The 18,972-nt window shown below is 48.5% G+C and overlaps 1 protein-coding gene across 5 annotated transcripts in view; it reads left to right on the top strand.

The window, feature by feature from the left end:
- The window catches only part of LOC309562497 (catenin delta-1-like), a 707,773-nt gene that overhangs the window by 272,974 nt on the left and 415,827 nt on the right, over window positions 1-18,972 (top strand). For all 5 annotated transcript variants that reach the window (XM_082266730.1, XM_082266729.1, XM_082266728.1 and 2 more), the window contains one exon: window positions 14,552-14,617. In XM_082266730.1, the coding sequence (XP_082122856.1) occupies window positions 14,552-14,617 (66 nt within the window). The remainder of the gene's footprint in view (window positions 1-14,551; window positions 14,618-18,972) is intronic.

Here is an 18,972-nt window from a genome sequence, read left to right as displayed (position 1 = left end):
TCTTCTGATAAAGAGGATCGTGCGGGCTGGGTCTCGGGCTGGCCCCCCTGGTCGCAGGTTGTGGGCCAGTGGCTTCCCAGCCTGCCATCGAGCGTTCAGTCAGGTATTTTTCCTGGCATATGTGAACGATCCATCCCTGTTCGCTGCAGGGATGCTATGGTGAGGTGGCTACCTCACTGGATGCCATGCGGTTTCGCACCGCAGTTCTACTGCGTCCTGGCTGCAACTCTCCCTTTCACATGTGCAGTGGCTTGATCGCTTGTGCAGGTTCCCCACGCCATTCAGAAGGTAAGTGTACTCTGTGTCGGGACCTGTCTGTTTAGTGGGTGTCAGTCTGGGACTGTGTAACCCTGCATGTCTGTTCACACTGTGGGGCTCCCTGTCTGGATGCTGCTGTGGGCTGCAAGGAGGGGGGCTGTGATACACTGTTCTGTGTTGCTAACTGTGTGATTTCTCTGTGTGACATGCTATATGTTGTAGGGCATGCTGTGGTGCATGTTTTGTGCAACATGCGGCGGCCGCTGCTGCGGTCCGCCATTTTAATGTTAACTACAGGCTTATGGGGCTTCTTCTATAAGCTGGGAGCGGCGGTTTTGGCGCCAAACGCCGCCATTTTGGCGGCGATCGCTCCGGCCTCATGTAGCACTGCATTTATCTCCTCCCCCAGCGGCCATTTTCTTGTAGCCTTCCATAGTCTTTATAGGAGCGGCTTTTGGTGCACCACTTCCTTTTCCCTGGGCACACCGATCGATACAGCAGCAGTAGTGATCTCTCCAGGTTTTTATCCTCCTTAGTCCTGTGTCCTTGCCTGAGTTTGTAGTTTTCCCTGTGGGGGTCGACTTGTGCAGGTGTGTGTGAGCGGTGGGCTGCGCTCGCCGCGCTTTTAAAGGGGCAGTTACCCTTTTTTTCTCCTACACACTTCTGGGGGCATGGATTCTCAGGAAAGCAAATTTCCTCCACCTTTGCTGGGTGGACAAGGGGCTGCTGCTGTTTCCCCTGAGGGGGGCGATTTGGCCACGGTTGTGGCTAACCTGGCTGCTCAGGTGCAAATGCTTGTGGCTGCTCAATCCACTAAACGGCCCAGAGTTTCAATATCCTCTGATTCAGAGGGCGAAGGTGATGGGGCTGCTATGGCTGGGGTCCCCTTATCGGGGTCCCGTTCGTCCCTGGACTTTGCAGGGTCGGAGGGGGATGCAGAGGTTGGGGGGGTTGATGATTCTCCCCCTGGCTCGTCTGAAGAGCTTGCAATCATGGATGAATTGGTTGCTTCTATCAAACAAACGTTGCATTTACAGGATGAACCGTGCCTGCCTGCCGTCCAGGCTTCTTATGGGATGCAGCGGAGGCGCAGAACATCGCAGGTTTTAACTTGTATTGAGGATTTTCAGCGCGCTGTTAGTGAACAATGGCGCAATCTAAAGCAACCTTTTGCTGTGCCAAGTAGGTTCAAGCTGCGTTATCCCTTCACACCCACCACTGATGAACGTTGGTGTGTGCCACCTCCGGTGGATCACGCGGTGGCGGTTTTGAATAAATCTACTGCGATTCCGGCAGAGGACACCCCGGTGTTTCGGGAACCTACGGACAGGAGACTGGAGTCTCTTGCCCATCATACTTACTCGGTTACCGGTTCCATGCTAAAAGCTATTTTTGCTTCCCTTATGGCAGCTCAGGCTGTCGCGGATTGGACGCAAGTAGTCAGGCGCGTCCTGGTGGCTGATTCTGCCCCGCCGACGACTTTGACAATGGTGGATCAGATCCATCAGGGGGTCATGTATTTGTGTGATGCGGAATTGGATGTAATTCCTTTGGCTGCACGTGTGCACAGCGTGGCGGTGTTGACACGCCATTTGATTTGGCTAAAATGTTGGTCTGTGGACCAATCGTCTCGCAAGACTTTGGCTAATTTGCCCTTTTCGGGATCTCGTCTTTTTGGCGACTCACTGGATACGCTGATTAAGGGGATCTCTGGGGGTAAGAGCACGCTCTTGCCCCAATCTCACAAGGCTAAGGGCGCTCAAGGTAAGAAGCACGCTTCGTTTAGGCCCCCTCAGGGGTCCTTTCGTGCCTTTCGGTCGCACTATAAGGGCAAACCCTTCAAGGGTCAAGGCTCCCAAAAGAAACCGTGGGCAGGTAAGCAGAAGTCCGGCCAGTCCGGATCCGCTGGCCATAACAACGGGGCCTGAAGGGACGCCCTCACCCAGTTCTGGGGTGGGGGGACTTTTGCTCGGTTTTCTTCAACCCTGGCTGGCTCGCGTTCGGGACAGGTGGGTTCAGGAGATCGTTCGATCCGGGTACAAGATCGAGTTCCTGTCTCGGCCGGCGAACAGGTTTTTTCCCTCAAACCTTCAACTGTCTCCGGAGCGTTTGCGGGATCTGCACCTGGCGGTGCAGGACCTGCGGGCTCTGGGAGTGGTGGTTCCGGTGCCTCATCGGGACAGATTTCAGGGGTTTTATTCAAATCTGTTCACTGGGCCCAGAAAGGAGGGCAAGGTACGTCCATTTGTGGACTTGAAAGCTCTGAACCGCTTTGTGCGGGTTCGCAAGTTCCGCATGGAATCCCTGCGCTCTGTGGTGGCTGCTCTAGTTCCGGGAGAATTCATGGCCTCCATCGACTTGAAGGATGCGTACCTACACATCCCCATTTTCGAGGGTCACCAAAAGGTACCTTCGTTTTGCCATTGCGGAGGATCATTATCAGTTCGTGGCGTTACCCTTCGGTCTCGCTTCGGCTCCGCGGGTTTTCACCAAGGTGCTTGCACCGGTTCTGGCCTTACTGAGAACCCAGGGTATCTCAATTCTGGGGTATCTGGACGACATGCTGGTTCGGTCTGCGACCAGTCAGGGTCTGGTGAAGGACCTGTCCGTCACGATGCAAACTCTGCAGGAGTTTTGTTGGACGATAAACTTCCCAAAATCGACGCTGTGCCCGTCGGTTCGTCTTTCCTATCTGGGTATGATTCTGGATTCGGTTCAGGCGAGAGTCTTCCTAACGGAAGACAAGCTCAAAATGCTTCAGGACGAAGTCAGGTCCCTTCGGGACATTCCGTGCTCATCCCTCCGGACGGGCATGAGGTGTTTAGGTTTGATGGTCTCGGCTTTCGAGGCGATTCCCTTCGCCCAGTTTCACACGAGGGATCTCCAGGCGGAGATCCTGTCCAGGTGGGACGGGCGACCACAATCTCTGGATCTTCAGATTTCGGAATTTCACCTCAATGAGGACATTGTCTTGCCTTCGCTTTGCGCGGAGCCTAAGCATCCGAAGGAGGTGGCCTTACATTCCTTGGATGTTGTTAGGGCGATCAGGGTTTACCTGACTTCGACAAAATCCTTTCGCAAGACGGATTCTCTTTGTCCTTCCTGAGGGACCTCGGAAGGGCATGGCGGCGTCGGCTTCTACCTTCGCCAAATGGATCAGACAGACCATTGAGCAGGCATATGCTTTAAAGGGGAAGGTTCCTCCTATGCCTGTCAAGGCGCACTCCACTAGATCTCTGAGTACGTCTTGGGCCTGTCATCATAGGGCTTCTGTGGCCCAGGTGTGTAAGGCGGCTACTTGGTCGTCCGTTCACACCATCTCAAAGTTCTACAAAGTGGATGTTCAGGCATCGGTAGATGCTTCCTTTGGCCGCAAGGTTCTTAGTGCGGCAGTGCCTTAAGGTCCCTTGTTTTTGGGTCCTTGGCTGTTTGGGATGTTTTTATCCTTAGGTTATTTGTTCTTCCTGGGTTGTTGCTCCTGTTGAGCAAAGTGTTTTTTCATGCTGCCCAGCTGGTTTCCTTCCTTTGGTAAGGTTACTTTTAGGTTATTTATAAATTGGGTTACTAATTCTGTTGCGCGATCTGTCAAACACGGTTCAGACGCTCCAGGAGTTCGGGTGGACCATCAACTTTCAGAAGTCGACGTTGTCCCCTTCTGTTCATCTCCCTTACTTGGGGATGGTCCTGGACTCCGCTCATACAAAAGTCTTTCTGCTGGAGGACAAACTCCGGACTCTACAGAACGAGGTCAGGTCCCTCAGGGACAATGAATCCTCATCACTCAGGACCTGCATGCGGTCCCTGGGATTGATGGTGTCAGCCTTCGAGGCGATACCGTTTGCTCAGTTCCACACACGATCTCTCCAAGCGGAGATCCTGGCCAGGTGGGACAGGTATCCTCATTCCTTGGAACAGAGGATATCTTTGAGTCACCATGTCGGAGGATTTTCTGTGGTGGCTCCAGTCTCCGGCTCTGATGGAGGGGAAATCCTTCCGGCCGTTGTGGACAGTGATCACCACGGACGCCAGCCTGTCGGGCTGGGGTGGCGTTCTGGGCACTCTGTCTGCCCAGGGCACTTGGTCGGAGGAGGAGTCCTCCCTGCCGATTAAATATCTTGGAACTGCGCGCGACAGACTATGCTTGCTCCGTTGGTCTGATCATCTTCGGGGCCGCCCTGTGCGTGTGCAGACAGACAACGCAACTGCGGTGGCTTACATCAATCACCAAGGGGGCACCAGGAGTGCCCGGGTGGCCCAGGAAATGACCAAAATTCTGTCTCAGGCCAAGACGCAGGTCCCGGCGATTTCGGCAGTTCACATTCCGGGTGTGGAGAACTGGCAGGCCGATTATCTGAGCCACCAGACCCTGGATCAGGGAGAATGGTCCTTACACCCGGAGGTGTTTCAGATGTTGTGTGCGCGTTGGGGATCTTCGGATGTGGATCTGTTCGCATCTCGTCTAAACAAGGTGGGAAGGTTCGTGGCAAGAACGCGCAATCCTCTGGCAGATGCCTCGGACGCGCTGGTGGTGCCTGGGAATCGGTGTCGACTGATTTTATACCTTCCCCCCGATTCAGTTGTTGTCCAGGTTCCTTCGAAGGTTGGTCTCGGAACCGAAGTTGGGGATTCTGGTGGCCCCGGACTGGCCGCGCCGGTCTTGGGACGCGGACATCATGCAACTGGTCGTCGAGCCTCCCTGGCGGCTCTCGTTACGAGACAATCTGCTGTCTCAGGGGCTGATCTTCCATCCTGCTTTACAGTCACTGGCTTTAACGGCGTGGCTGTTGAAAGCAGGGCTGTGGAGTCGGTAGATAAAAGTTCAGACTCCTCAGTTTTTTGTACTTCCGACTCCTCTGTATTAATATGTATTAATCTTTCGACACTGACTTGTGCAGTGCAGTAACTATTCTGGCCACATCACTAACGATCTCTGGATAAACAAGGATGGCTTCTTCAACAGTAAGTTTTGATGAGCGATCATACTTTTCAACTTCTTTTAGTGCTTTAAAAGAAAAACTCCTGTTGAAATTTTTTTATTTGGACATTTACTGGTTCTGTAACGCTTATGCGACGTCACTTTCCTTTAGCAACTTCCATTTTGTCTAAGAAGGAATCAAAGTCTAATTCTTTGTTTGAAGATGATCCAGAGTTACCACTATTGCTTAAAAGAACTTCATCTTGTGGAGGTATTTCAGGTCGTAATCCCTTCATGCGAACTGCTACATCATAGAGGGCCTTTTTTCCCAGTAACAGTCTCTTCACTGTTCAACAAAAGTCGGCTCATTGGGTCGACATAAATAGCCGCTAACAAGATTTCATTTTCCAGCAAAAGACTCTTTTCATCATTGAAGATGCAATGCCCTCAGCTATTAACCCTCCATTTTTGTTCAGGCGATATAGCAGGCTCTTCCATTCCAATAGGAATTTACCCGGGGTTAGATCGTCACATTGCAACCTCTTGGTGACAGTGAAGGGGGGAGAAAGAAGGTTCTCCAGCTCTTTGTTTGTGTCCACTGGCTTTCAGTTAATGCAAGATTTTCATTGTCCATTTCTTCTATGAAGTCTTTAAGTTAAAGCAAACGCTTCACCATTAAATAAGTGCTTCCCCAGCGAGTTGTTTGATCCAAAATGGCTCCTTTTCCTGCACGTCTTTTCAAAATTGCATCTGTTTTCGGGGCCCTGGCTGCAACAGTTTTAATTTCAAAATTTTCTAGAACACCCTCCACTAACTTCTGAAGGTAATCACTGGTGTGATGTGCCTGAGTGTCCTTTTAATCCGAGGGTCCGTGTTGTTGTTGTTTTGTTTTCATCCACAAATCTAACATTAATAGCAAAATAATTGACTCTGTGACGTGTGCATGCATCCATTTTAAGGAAGACAAAACATCCTTTCAGAACTTTCTGTAGTTCTTCCTTTTTACATTTGGCCTCCTCAATTATAAGTTTCCTTATACTAAGTCATTATAACTTTTTTGTGAATTGGGACATTTAAAATTGCTTTTTTTTTTTTAATTCCAATCTAAATTTAGTAGTAGTCGGTGCATTGTTTGCTGACTCCAACTCCAGATACCCAAAATTTCCTCCGACTCCACAGCCCTGGTTGAAAGCCAGGTCCTGAGAGATCGGGGGTCTCTCGTCGGCTGTCATTCCTACCCCTACTCAAGGCTAGGAAGGCCTCGTCCGGTAAGATTTATTACCGTACTTGGAAGGCTTATTTTGCCTGTTGTGAATCGCGGGGTTTCCATCCTCGCTCCTTTTCGGTGGCGAGGGTGTTAGCCTTCCTGCAATCTGGAGTGGACCAGCGTCTTGCGCTGACCACTATTAAGGGTCAGTTGTCTGCGCTGGCAAACCTTTTCCAGCGCCCTTTTGGCCTCAAACGCCTTGATGCGCACCTTCATTCAAGGTATGCTTCATCTGGCTCCCCCTCAGAGAGCGCCTTTGCCTCCTTGGGACCTGAATTTAGTCCTATCCGTTTTGCAACGTCCTCCATTTGAGAACATCAGGGAGATTCCTCTGCCTGTGCTGTCACGAAAGGTTGCCTTTCTGGTGGCGATCACATCTGCCCGCAGAGTGTCGGAGTTGGCTGCCCTGTCCTGCCGCTCCCCTTACCTGGTTGCTCATAGGGATAAGGTGGTCTTGCGACCTCACCAATCTTTCCTTCCTAAGGTGGTATCCGATTTTCATCTTAACGAGGACATTTTCTTACCTTCGCTGTGTGCGAATCCTAAACATCCTAAGTAGTTTGCCTTGCATTCCTTGGATGTGGTCCGGGCTATCAGGGTGTACCTGTCGTCTACTGAATCCTTCAGAAAGTCGGATTCTATTTTTGTCCTTCCCGAGGGACCTCGGAAGGGTATGGCTGCGTCTGCGGCAACCATTTGGAAATGGATCAGACAGACGATAGTACAGGCCTATTCAATTAGGGAACGGGTGCCGCCCTTCCCTGTCAAGGCGCACTCTACCAGGGCGGTGAGTGCGTCATGGGCCTTCCATCATCAAGCATCGGTGGCCCAGGTGTGCAAGGCAACTGATATGATATATACAGGCTCCCCCTCCCAAAAAAAGAAAGGGAACCCAACTGCTTCTGCTGAGCAAGCCAGTACTTTAGGAAACCTGTTGCTACAGAGTAGCTGTGGAGATGAGGGCAGGGCCAAATCTGACTTTAACCAGATTTGCTTATACAGTAACTTCATATGCCTTTACCTCTGGATCTGTTGGTCATCTAACATACATTTCTGTTTCGTTCATTGTTGGACACAGCGTCATATCTTCATTTTTATGCTGTGCTTCCTAGGAGTAGGACACTAGGCGTAAAAGGGTTAACAAAGTGAACAGAGCTCTAACTACGCTGAGGGGGGAAGTCCCAGGTGGTATATTCCTACTTCCTGCTCTAGGGTTCAGTTTTTTTCTGGCTACTCAGGAGTAAGGACCTAGCTCCTTGCTCGGATCTCTGGTCCTGGCATTTTTTTCTCCTTTTTAAACAAAATTTTTTTCAAATAAAAAAGGGAATAGGTATATGTATGTATCGTATAAGAGCCCACTCACCCAGCGCTAAAACACAATCTTAAGATAATAAATGATAAAATCTCCCAATAACTCAAATGAAATCTCCATTGAAGAGTAGCTGCTGCTATTAAAGATATGTCAAAAAAATCGGTGTAAAATGATATTAATGTGTGTACAACACAATTTTACACTAGCTGCGCTAAAGTTAAGTACACTCTAAAACGTGTCCATGCAAAGAGTCCATAAACATGTAAATCATGTGAAAATAAAGTCCATGATACTGGTATTGGTAGAAAGGTGTTGTCACAGAGTAGATTGCACAAACCCGATGTAACAACTTCTGTGGAGAGTTCTGATTAAAGAACGATCCTTCACCACAGTGTCACCACAATCTACAGAACACCTCCTCCTCACTGCTGTGCACACCCTGTGGTAATGGGCACTCACCAGAAGCACTTGCTTGGAATACACCATTAATGGGTATCTATCTCCAGGGGTGAGTAGCTACGCTTGTGAGCCTTTCCATGAGAGTGGATAGGCGTCAGTCTGGGACGTAACGCGTACGGAGGTGGGAGGAGATCGTGACGTCACTGCAGTCATCCAACCCGGAAGGGTTTCCTTGTACTACGCTGTGTTACCGTGCACTGGTCGCAGTGCTGATTCTGTACTCCAAGGTGTACTGCCCAGTGTACAGCATTTACTAAGGGTTTACCCCAGCTCTGATCATCCAAGGGTTGAAAGACCTCAAAAATGTTCTGGTGAATAAGAGTGGATTTTGCAGACAGACCTCTGAACAGATTAGTTGAAGCCATCTCTGGTACTAAAGGTCTGGTGACTGCACATTATTGGCAAGCATGGAAAAAGCATAGACGCTTCAGCCTGTCTATCTCGTAACTTTGGCCTGGGCAGAAAATCCATGGAGGAGAGAATTAATGAAAAAGGTATTACCTAATTGAAGAATTTTGGAAGAATCAAGTTGGTCAAATCCTGACCTGCTGAGCTGTGAGGAAGTGGTTCACCCCTGGAGATGGATAACTATTAATGATGTATTCCAAGCGCTTTGAAAGATACCTCTGGTGAGTGTCCATTACCACAGGGTGTGCACGGCGGTGAGGTGGAGGTGTTCTGTAGATCGTGGTGACACTGGTGAAGGATCGTTATTTAATCAGAACTCTCCACAGAAGTTGTTACATCGGGTTTGTGCAATCTACTCTGTGACAGCACCTTCCTACCAATACCAGTATCATGGACTTTATTTTCACATGATTTACATGTTTATGGACTCTTTGCATGCACACGTTTTAGAGTGTACTTAATTTTAGCTCTGCTAGTGTAAAATTTTGTTGTACGCATATTATCATTTTACACCGTTTTTTTTTTTTTTTAATTTTTTTTACTTTGTTATTTTCCTAGTTTATTTGTTCGTGTGAGAACTACAATCAATTGTCAAACTAGGCGACGCACTGGATATTCTAGATCCTTACGGTCATCCCGGTCTGGCCAGTAAGCGCATGCAGACCTCAGCTCCGCACTAGGTCGGCCTCGACATGATCCCAGTGGAGGGACTGGCTTGCGAGTGAGACACCTTCCCTGAACGCACACGATCTTGTTTTCAGCCGGAGTTGCAGCGTTCCCCGGGCCCGCAGCACCCCTTGTTCCCAGATGAGAAGGTGACCTGCATGGAGTGAATCCCGCCGAGTCTCCAATGATATGGGGAGTAACCCCCTTTCTCCCTCGGGAAGTTAGGGGTTAGTGCGGGTTCTCCTGGGGTAGGTGGTCATGCGCTGCCCTCCCCTATTTTATAGCTGTCCTCACAAGGGGGACATCCAGGGGTGTTTTCAGTGGGTGGCTAACGGCTTGCTGCCGTGTACCTGTGGGGCTGGGAGTGCTGTGACTGTAAAAGGGGGGGTCCCGGGCGAGCTCCCAGAGGGTGTTGTGTGGTGCGCCTCATGCCCGCAGGCCCCGCCGAGATTGTCGCTAGTCAGTGGAGTTCCTTGAAATGCATGGCTGGGATACCTAAGCGTAAGGCTGGGTGATATCTCTTTGAAGATTCCCTGGTAAAGATACTGACTGTACCACCAGTGGTGGACTCCCAGGTTTCTAGAATGAATAAAGTCACATTATTGCCTGTGGAGGAAACTCCGCCCTTTAAGGACCCTGCAGATAGGAAGGCTGAATCGTTGGTGCGCCATCTTTTTACCATGGCCGGCTCAATTCTGAGACCGGTATTTGCTATTGCCTTGGCCTACCAGACCTTGACGGAGTGGGCGAAGCTGTTACGCCAAGATTTGAAGGAGGGTCAGCACCCTCAGGAAATGGCGGAGTTGGAGGATCAAATAATTCAGGGATTGCAATATATTTGCTATGCAGCTCCATTAGCCTGCAGGGCATTGGTGATGGCAAAGACTTTACGCCGCATGATCCGAGTTGAAATGCTGGTCTGTGGACCAGGACTCCAAAAATATTCTGTTGGATCTTCCCTTTGTGGGTGAACGTCTGTTTGAAGCCTCCATGGAGCAGATCATTAAAGCGGAGTTCCGGGCACAAAATCTATATTTTTTTTTTGTGCCCGTCCGCTAGTTCAGCATAACCTGAAAAGGAATTGGATAGTTAGGTTTTTTTTTTTTTTTTTTAAAAACTCCCCTTGTAATTGACGATCGTAAATACTCACCTCAGGGTACTTCCTCCCTCAGCGCCGCGGCTCCGCTGTCACTTCCTGCGCTGCGATGATTCCTGGGAGCTAAACGTCATCGCTCCCAGGAATCAATGCGACGGCACCGGCCCGCTCGTCACTTGCGGGCGACGCCACATTCCCCTGCTAAACAGCTTCTAGGCATGCCCAGAAGCTGTTTAGGAATGCGGTGCTGCACCGGAAGTGACGAGAGGGGCCGGTGCAGGCGCATTCTGGGACAAGAAGACGCGGAAGAAGACACAGAAGAGGACCGCGCCGGCTTCAGCTGCCCACAAGAGAGATGGAAACGCTGTGGAAGAAATTTTATAAGTAAGTATTTCTTCTAAAAGGTAAGTGCGAACCGGGACAGATCAGAGGCTAGCCATTGTGGAATGTGCTAGCCCTGACTGTCCCGGGGGTATGTTTATTAAAAAATGACATCTGTGCCCGGAACTCCGCTTTAAGGGTCTCACGGGAGGCAAGAGTACGTTTCTCCCGCAGGTTGCTAAGAACAGAGTCTCGCCGCAAACGTGGTCCGATCTTTTCGGCTCACAAGCATCCCTTTCGCCCCAAGGGGTTGCACGACAAAGGGTCCAAACCCTCTCAATCTTTCCAAGAGACCCTGGGGTGGTAAGTCTAAGGCGAGTCCCTCCGTTCTCACAGAGAAGCCCTCCTCCGCCTGAAGGGATGCCCTCACCCATTCTACGGGTGAGGGGAAGGTTTTGTTTCTTCCCGGATCCATGGATCTCGTTCATCCAAGGCAAATGGGTTGTTGATTTGGTCCAGTTACAAGATCATGTTTCGGTCCTTGCCCCTTCCATGGTTCTTCCCTTCTAATTTGCGTCTGTCCACGGAGCGGTTCAGGACTTGTCACAAAGGGTGATAGTCCCTGTTCCAGAGTTAGAACACTTTCAGGGGTTTTACTCCAACCTCTTTACGGTTCCCAGGAAGGAAGGGAAGGTTCGTCCTATCCTTGATCTCAAGGCCCTAAACCATTTTGTGCGGGTTTAAAAATTCAGAATGGAATCCATTCGCTCAGTAGTGGCTTCTCTTCATCTAGCCTCCATCTATCAAGGACGCTTACCTTCATATTCCGATTTACATCGGACATCGATTTCTTCGCTTTGCCATAGGGCGAGGAGCACTATCAATTCGTAGCATTAGCCTTTGTTCTCGCCTCCGCTCCTGGGGGGGTTCACAAAAGTGTTGGCCCCGGCGTTGGCCTTACTCAGGCAACGGGTGATTTTGGTTCTGGGGTACCTGGACGATCATCTTCTGAGGGCCGAATCGCCATCAGTCCTGAAGGAGGACCTGGACATCACAATGAGAACTGCAGGAGTTCGGCTGGACTCTGAATTTTCAAAAGTCGGCCTGGACTCCATGCAACAAATTGGACTTTCTGGGGCTGACTCTGGATTCAGCATCAGCCGCGGTGTATCTCCCGATAACAAAACTATTGAAATTGCAGCGGGCGATTCGCTTCCTGTTATCCAATCGTCGGTTGTCTCAGAGGATCTGCATGTAGGTGCTGGGTCTGATGGTTTCCACCTTCGAGGTCGTCCCCTTCGCTCATTTCCATAACAGACTTCTGCAAATGAAGATTCTAACCGAATGGGACAAGCATCCACAGTCTGGACAATTTGATGCTGTTGAGTTGAGTGGCGAGAGGGTCTCTGCTTTGGTGGCTCTGTTCCCCGGCACTTTGTCAAGGAAAATCCTTCCTCCCCCCCTGTTCTGGACAGTGGTGACTACGGACGCCAGTCTGTCCGGATGGGGGGTCCTGGGCACGGATTCAGCCCAGGGGTTTTGGTCCTCTGAGGAGTCCAGTCTGCCGATCAACATCCTGGAAATTCGAGCCATCAGACTTTGCCTGTTCCGGTGGACGGATCGTGTGCAGGGGGTGTCTGGTGAGGATTCAATCAAACAACGCCACGGCTGTGACGTGTATCAATCACCAAGGGGGCACCAGAAGTGGCCAGAATTCTACAATGGGCAAAACATCTTGTACAGGCAGTGCACATTCCAGGGGTGGAAAATTGGCAGGTGGATTACCTCAGTCATCAGGCTCTGTGTGTGGGCAAATGATCCCTTCACCCGGAAGTTTTCCATCAACTGTGTCTTTGGTGGGGGACACCAGATGTAGACATGTTGGCCTCTCGTCTCAACCAGAAGGTTCCAAGATTTGTTGCAAAATCTGGCTGGTATCGTCTGATTTATGCATTTCCTCCAATACAACTACTGCTGAGATTTGTGCGCAGAATCGAGACAGAAGGGATTCCAGTTGTTCTGGTGGCACCAGACTGGCCTTGTCGGTCCTGGTACATGGGTCTAGTATGGTTGGTAGCTGATGCCAATTGGCTGTTCACCCTCAGGGAAGATCTTCGGTCTCAAGGACCAATCTTCCATCGCTGGCTTTAATGGCCTGGCTATTGAAATCCAGGTACTGAAGGTGAGGCGTTTGTCGGAATCAGTGACTCCTACCCTGTTAAGGGCTAGAAAACCTCTCGAAAAATTTACCATAGAGTTTGGAAAGCATAAATTTCTTGGTGTGAGTCTCAGAGGATTTCCCCCTGCTCCTTCTCGGTATTATGTCTTCTGGAGTTTTTACAAAAAGGTGTCGCTTAATGTTTTTGCTTTGGGCACCATTAAGGGTCAGATTTTGACTTTGGCAGTTTTCTTCCAAAGACCGTTGGCAATTCCTTGGTTCGCACATTTGTGCAGGGAGTTTGTCATTTGGCTCCCCGGGTGCGGCCCTTAGTGCCTCCGTGGGACCTCAACCTAGTACGGTCGGTCCTCCAAAGACCGCCGTTGAGAACATTCGTGATATTCCTTTACTTCCCTTGTCACAGAAAGTGGCAATTATTCTGCTCGGAGGGTCTTGGAGTTGGCTGCGTTGTCCTGTCGGTCACCTTATCTGGTGGTTCATCGGGACAAAGTGGTGCTTCGTCCCTGTCAGTCATTCCTTCCTAAGGTCGTGTCAGGTTTTCACTTGAATAAGGACATTGTGTTGCCTTCGTTATGTCCTAAGCCTAAGCACCCCAAAGAGATTGCTTTGCATTCGTTAGACAAGGTTTGGGCCATCAGGATGTACTTGATGGCGACTGAGTCAATTCTGAAGTCGGATTCCTTGTTTATTTTTACGGATGGTCCTGGTAAGGGACAGGCTGCGTCTGCTGCAACTATTTCCAGATGGATCAGGCAGACGGTGGTGCAGGCCTATTTCATTAAGTGTCACTTTCCTCCTTTACCCGTTAAGGTGCATTCTATGAGGGCGCTCAGTGCCAACTGGGCCTTCCGCCATCAGGCTTCAGTGGTTCAGGTTTTCAAAGCGGCCACCTGGGCACATGTACACATGTTTACTAAGTTTTACAAAGTGGTTATTTTTGCATCTGCGGATGCTGCTTTTGGCCGCAAGGTTTTGCAGGCCGGGGTGGCAGAGACTTCAGCCTTTTGCTGTGTTTGTTTCCCATCCCTCATGCTGATACTGATTTGGGACGTCCCATCCACCATCCATCAAATGAAGATATGACGCTGTGTCCGTCAATGAACGAAAGAGAAAACTGGATTTTTGTCTTGCCGTAAAATCCTTTTTTTTTCTGATATTCGTTGACGGACACAGCACCCACCCCTCTGTGGAGTTGGGTTATGTATTCTGACACTGCTTGTTACTAAACTGAATCCTAGAGCAGGAAGTGGGAGTATACCACCTGGGACTGGCCAAAGGGCGTAGTTAAAGCTCTGTTAACTTGGTTAACCATTTTCCGCCTAGCGTCCTACTCCTAGGAGCGCAGCATAACCCATCCGTCAAATGAAGATCTGACGCTGTGTCCAACAGTGAACATCTGAGAAAAGGATTGAACTGTAAGGCAAAAATCTAGTTTTTTTTTTTTTCCACTGAAGGTAATCTCTGCTTATGAATCTGCAGAATGTTCTGAGTTATCCAAATCTGTGAATGTTGCTGTTTTCTCCACATTTAATATTGGCTCTATGATAGCTCTTGTACTAGAGGTGCACCTGATTCCATTTTGCAGGTTCATTTGAATTTAAATTTGTGTATCTAGTCAGGTGTTATGTTGAGTAAATGGTCCAGTGTTAGTAAACCTGATGTTTTCTTAGGTAAAAAGACTTCTGAAGAGGCATCAGACAGTGTGGATTTTCCAAAGAGAACGGTTCCAGCAAAAGGTAACTAGTTGAAGTAACCATATGCATTTATGGTTGGATTCACAACCTTTGCATTTTTACTTGATGCTTTTCCATTGAAATCAATAGCAATGCTTTAAAAACATGTCAATTAAGCGTGTCCTTATGATTTCATTAGCATTTACTATAGAGTGTGTTGCAAATGTGAATCCAGCTAATGTAATTGTACAAGGTTGTAGAAATACCATAATTTGACCAGTGTAATGTATATAATCACTGTTTGCTTTCTAAACTCATATGTATGTGTGTATGCATTTGTGTGTGTATTATGTATATGTATGGTGCCTTGCTAAAGTATTCGGCCCCCTTGAACTTTGCGACCTTTTGCCACATTTCAGGCTTCAAACATAAAGATATAAAACTGTAATTTCTCTTACGTCCTCCGACAGTCGCCGCTTCCTCTAAGTCATCACTGTTGGGTATTGACTTCCCATCAGCAGGAGTAGCTAGGGATATAGACTTAGTCCAAAGGCATTAGCATATACACACCCATGGGGGCTGTCCCATCTGGTCAATACCCTCCCTGCATAACCACTCCCAACTCAGTTTTAATCTGCCCAGCGTCAGGAGTAGTCAGGCTTCCCTGTGCTGGGGCTTCAGTCTCAGCCTTCCTAATCTTTTATTTGATTTTCTTTGAAAATGTCAGTTTTTTTCTTACTTTACTAGCTGTTTTTATTTTGTCCGCTTCTAGTGTTAGTCTTCTCTTCGGATGAAGATGGATCATGCGGTGCTGGGATTCAGACTGACCGCACCTGGTCCCCCAGGGCAGAAGGGTCAGATGGACCCCCAGCCTGCCATCGAGCGTTCAGCTATGGTTCGCCCTGGCATTACGAACGACCCATCCCTGTTTGCTGCAGGGATGCAGCCGTGAGGTGGCTACCTCACAGGACAAATCTGCGGTGCTGCAGTGTCATGTCCCTGGCTCACGGCACTCCCTGTCAGGTGAGGACAGCGGTTTTCCGTGCATAGAGGCTTCCCACGCCATCTGGTACAGGTAAGTACTTCTGTGTGGGGCCTCCTTCTGGGGTGGCAGTCTGTGTTGCTGTGTGTTACATAGTAGGTGAGGTTGAATAAAGACAATAGTCCATCCAGTTCAACCTGTGTAGGTGTGTGGCTGTAATCATCTCACATAGCCCTTAATGTTCTGATCCTTGAGATGTAAGTCTAAGAGTCTTTTGAAAGCCACCATACTACCCGCAGAAACCACCTCTTGTGATAGAGAATTCCACAATCTTGTAGCCCTAACAGTAAAGGACCCCCCTCGTTGCCTGAGGTTAAAACGCTTCTCCTCTAATCGCATTGTATGTCCTCGAGTCCTCATGCAATCCCTTCAAATGAACAGTTTTTTTTATTAAGCTGGGATCCCCATTAAGATATTTATAAATTGCTATCATGTCCCCCCTCAGACGTCGCTTCTCCAGGGAGAATAAATCGAGCTATTGCAGACGCTCTTCATAGTGAAGGTCCTCCAATCCCCTAATCAGTTTAGTTGCCCTTCTCTGGACTCTCTCCAGCTCCAACACATCCCTCCTGAGGACTGGCGACCAGAACTGGACAGAATACTCCAGATGCGGTCGGACCAGAGTTTTATAAAGTGGAAGAATTATAGTCTTATCTCTGGAATACATCCCTTTTTTTATGCATGCTAATAATCTGCTGGCTTTGGCAGCTGCCGCTTGACATTGCATGCTGTTGCCTAATCTATCATCAACCAAGACTCCCAGATCCTTCTCCATTTTTGATTCCCCCAAGTTTTCCCCTCCTAACGTGTATTGTGTTTTTATGTTTTTAGTCCCCAAGTGCAAAACCTTACACTTCTCTACGTTAAACCTCATTTGCCATGTCGTTGCCCACTCCGTTATTTTGTCCAGGTCATTCTGTAGGATATCTGCTTCATTCTGTGCAGTTATTGCCCTGGCCAATTTTGTCTCATCTGCAAAAACTGATAACGAACTACTGATCCCGTCCTCAATGTTGTTTATGAATAAATTGAACAAGGTTGGTCCCAGGACTAAGCCCTGGGGCACCCCGCTTACTACCTCAGACCAGCCTGAGTATGCGCTGTTTATTACCACCCTTTGGACACGGCCTTTTAGCCAGTTCCGTATCCAAGAGCAAACCCTGCTGTCGATACCTGAAGACCTTATTTTGTAAATTAAGCGCTTGTGGGGAACTGTATCAAACGCCTTAGCGAAATCCAAGTACACCACATGCACTGGTCTCCCCCTATTTAGCTCACAGCTCACCTCCTCGTAGAATGTTAAGAGATTGCTTTGACAAGAACGCCCATTTGTAAACCAGTGCTGATTACCGCTTATGATGTTGTTGTCATTAGCAAACTCTACGATATAGTCTCTTATCATCCCCTCCAGTAGTTTACATACTACTGATGTCAAACTGACAGGCCTATAATTTCCCGGTATATGCCTCTGGCCCTTTTTGAATATCGGAATCACGTTTGCTTTCTTCCAATCCCCTGGTACATCTCCTGTCCTAATACTGTCAGCAAAGATCAGGAACAGTGGTCTAGATATAACTTTACTGAGTTCCTTAAGTACTCTCGGATGTACGCCATCCGGGCCTGGTGATTTGTTTGTGTTAAGGTTATCCAGCCTTTCCCTGATTTCACCCTCTGTTAGCCATAGTGGCAAGTCCTGTGTATTACTACTAACCATACAGTCATGGTCAGTGTACCCCTCCTTTTCCTGTGTAAAGACTGATGAGAAAAAAGCATTCAGCACGGTTACTTTTTCAGTGTCCTCTGTAACCATCATCCCAGCATTGTTAATTATGTGTGCAATATGCTCTGCCTTAGTTTTTTTTTGCTGTTATATTTAAAGAATTTCTTTGGGTTTTTTTTACTATCCTCCGCTATTTGTCTCTCAAAGTTGATTTTAGCCATCTTGATTTCTTGTTTAATTTTCTTATTTGCCTCCTTGTATTGCTCGAAAGCTGATACTGTGCCCTCTGATTTATATTTCTTGAAGGCCAATTTTTTTCCCCTAATACGTTTTTTGACGCTACGGTTTAGCCAGCCAGGTTTGGCTTTGTCTCTTCTAAATTTATTTCCCATAGGAATGCATTGCAAGATGCCTTTGCTTAATATGTTCCTAAAGCATTCCCATTTATCCTCTGTGGTCAGTGATCCCAGGGTTTGGCCCCAGTTTACCCTTTCCATCAAGGAGTATAATTATATGATCGCTAGAGCCCAGGTTGTCCTGGACTCCTACCTGCGAGATTATGTCGGGGTCATTAGTGATCAATAGATCCAGGACTGCGTTTTCTCTGGTAGGGGAATCCACCAACTGTGACATGTAATTATCCAGTAAGCTTTCCGTGAATAGACGGGCCTTCTGTGTGTGTGCAATCCCCTCATCCCAGTCAATGTCGGGATAATTGAAGTCCCCCAATATGATGACTGATCCCAATTTTGCCACTTTACCCATTAGTGCTAAAAATTCCAGCTCTACCTCCTCCCCTTGGTTAGGTGGCCTATAGCAAACCCCCACAATTACTTTCCCCTTTTCTCCTTCCCTATGGAGTTCAACCCACACAGATTCTAAATCCATGCTCATCGCATCCGTAATGTCACTCCTTTCTATCACCTTTATATTGTTCTTGACATAGAGACATACCCCTCCCCCTCTTTTTCCTACCCTGTCCTTCCGGTACACCGAATATCCTTGGATATTGGCCAGCCAGTCATGTGAGGGGTTGAACCAAGTCTCTGTTATTCCCACAAGGTCTATGTCATCCTCATGTACTAACATTTCCAATTCATCCATTTTATTAGCTAGGCTCCTGGCATTAGCATATACCCCTCTTAGTTTTACGGAAGTTAAACGCGATTGGCGGTTATGTTTATTCCTGTTTGGTCTGAGAATTTCCCGCACAGACCTGCCAATTGACGTTGTGGACCTACTGTCGCTGTTGACCCTACCACTGCCTTCAGTCCTCTGCTCCCTCCTGACTGATTCTACTTCTGAGCCCTCCCCCCCGTCTCCTAGTTTCAAAGCCCCTCCAACCTGGTGGCCATCTTTCTCCCCAAAAGAGCTGTATCGTCCCCATTAAGGTGCAGCCCATCCTTACTAAAGAGCCGGTAGCCGACTGAGAAGTCAGCCCAGTTCTCCAGGAACCCAAACCCCTCCTTCCTACACCAATTCCTCAGCCACTTGTTAAGTTCCCTAATCTCCTTCTGCCTCTCCTGTGTGGCTCGAGGTACAGGCAGTATTTCAACCACCTTGGAGGTCCTATTCCTCAATCTATTGCCTAAGTCCCTGAAATCGTTCTTTAGGATCCTCCACCTACCTTTTACTTTGTCATTAGTGCCCACATGC

The sequence above is a fragment of the Pelophylax lessonae genome (genome assembly GCF_965119305.1).
Source record: "Pelophylax lessonae genome assembly, chromosome: 9".
NCBI classification, from domain to species: Eukaryota; Metazoa; Chordata; class Amphibia; order Anura; family Ranidae; genus Pelophylax; species Pelophylax lessonae.
Note: the sequence above shows the minus strand (reverse complement) of the source record. Positions and strands in the feature narration are given on the sequence as shown.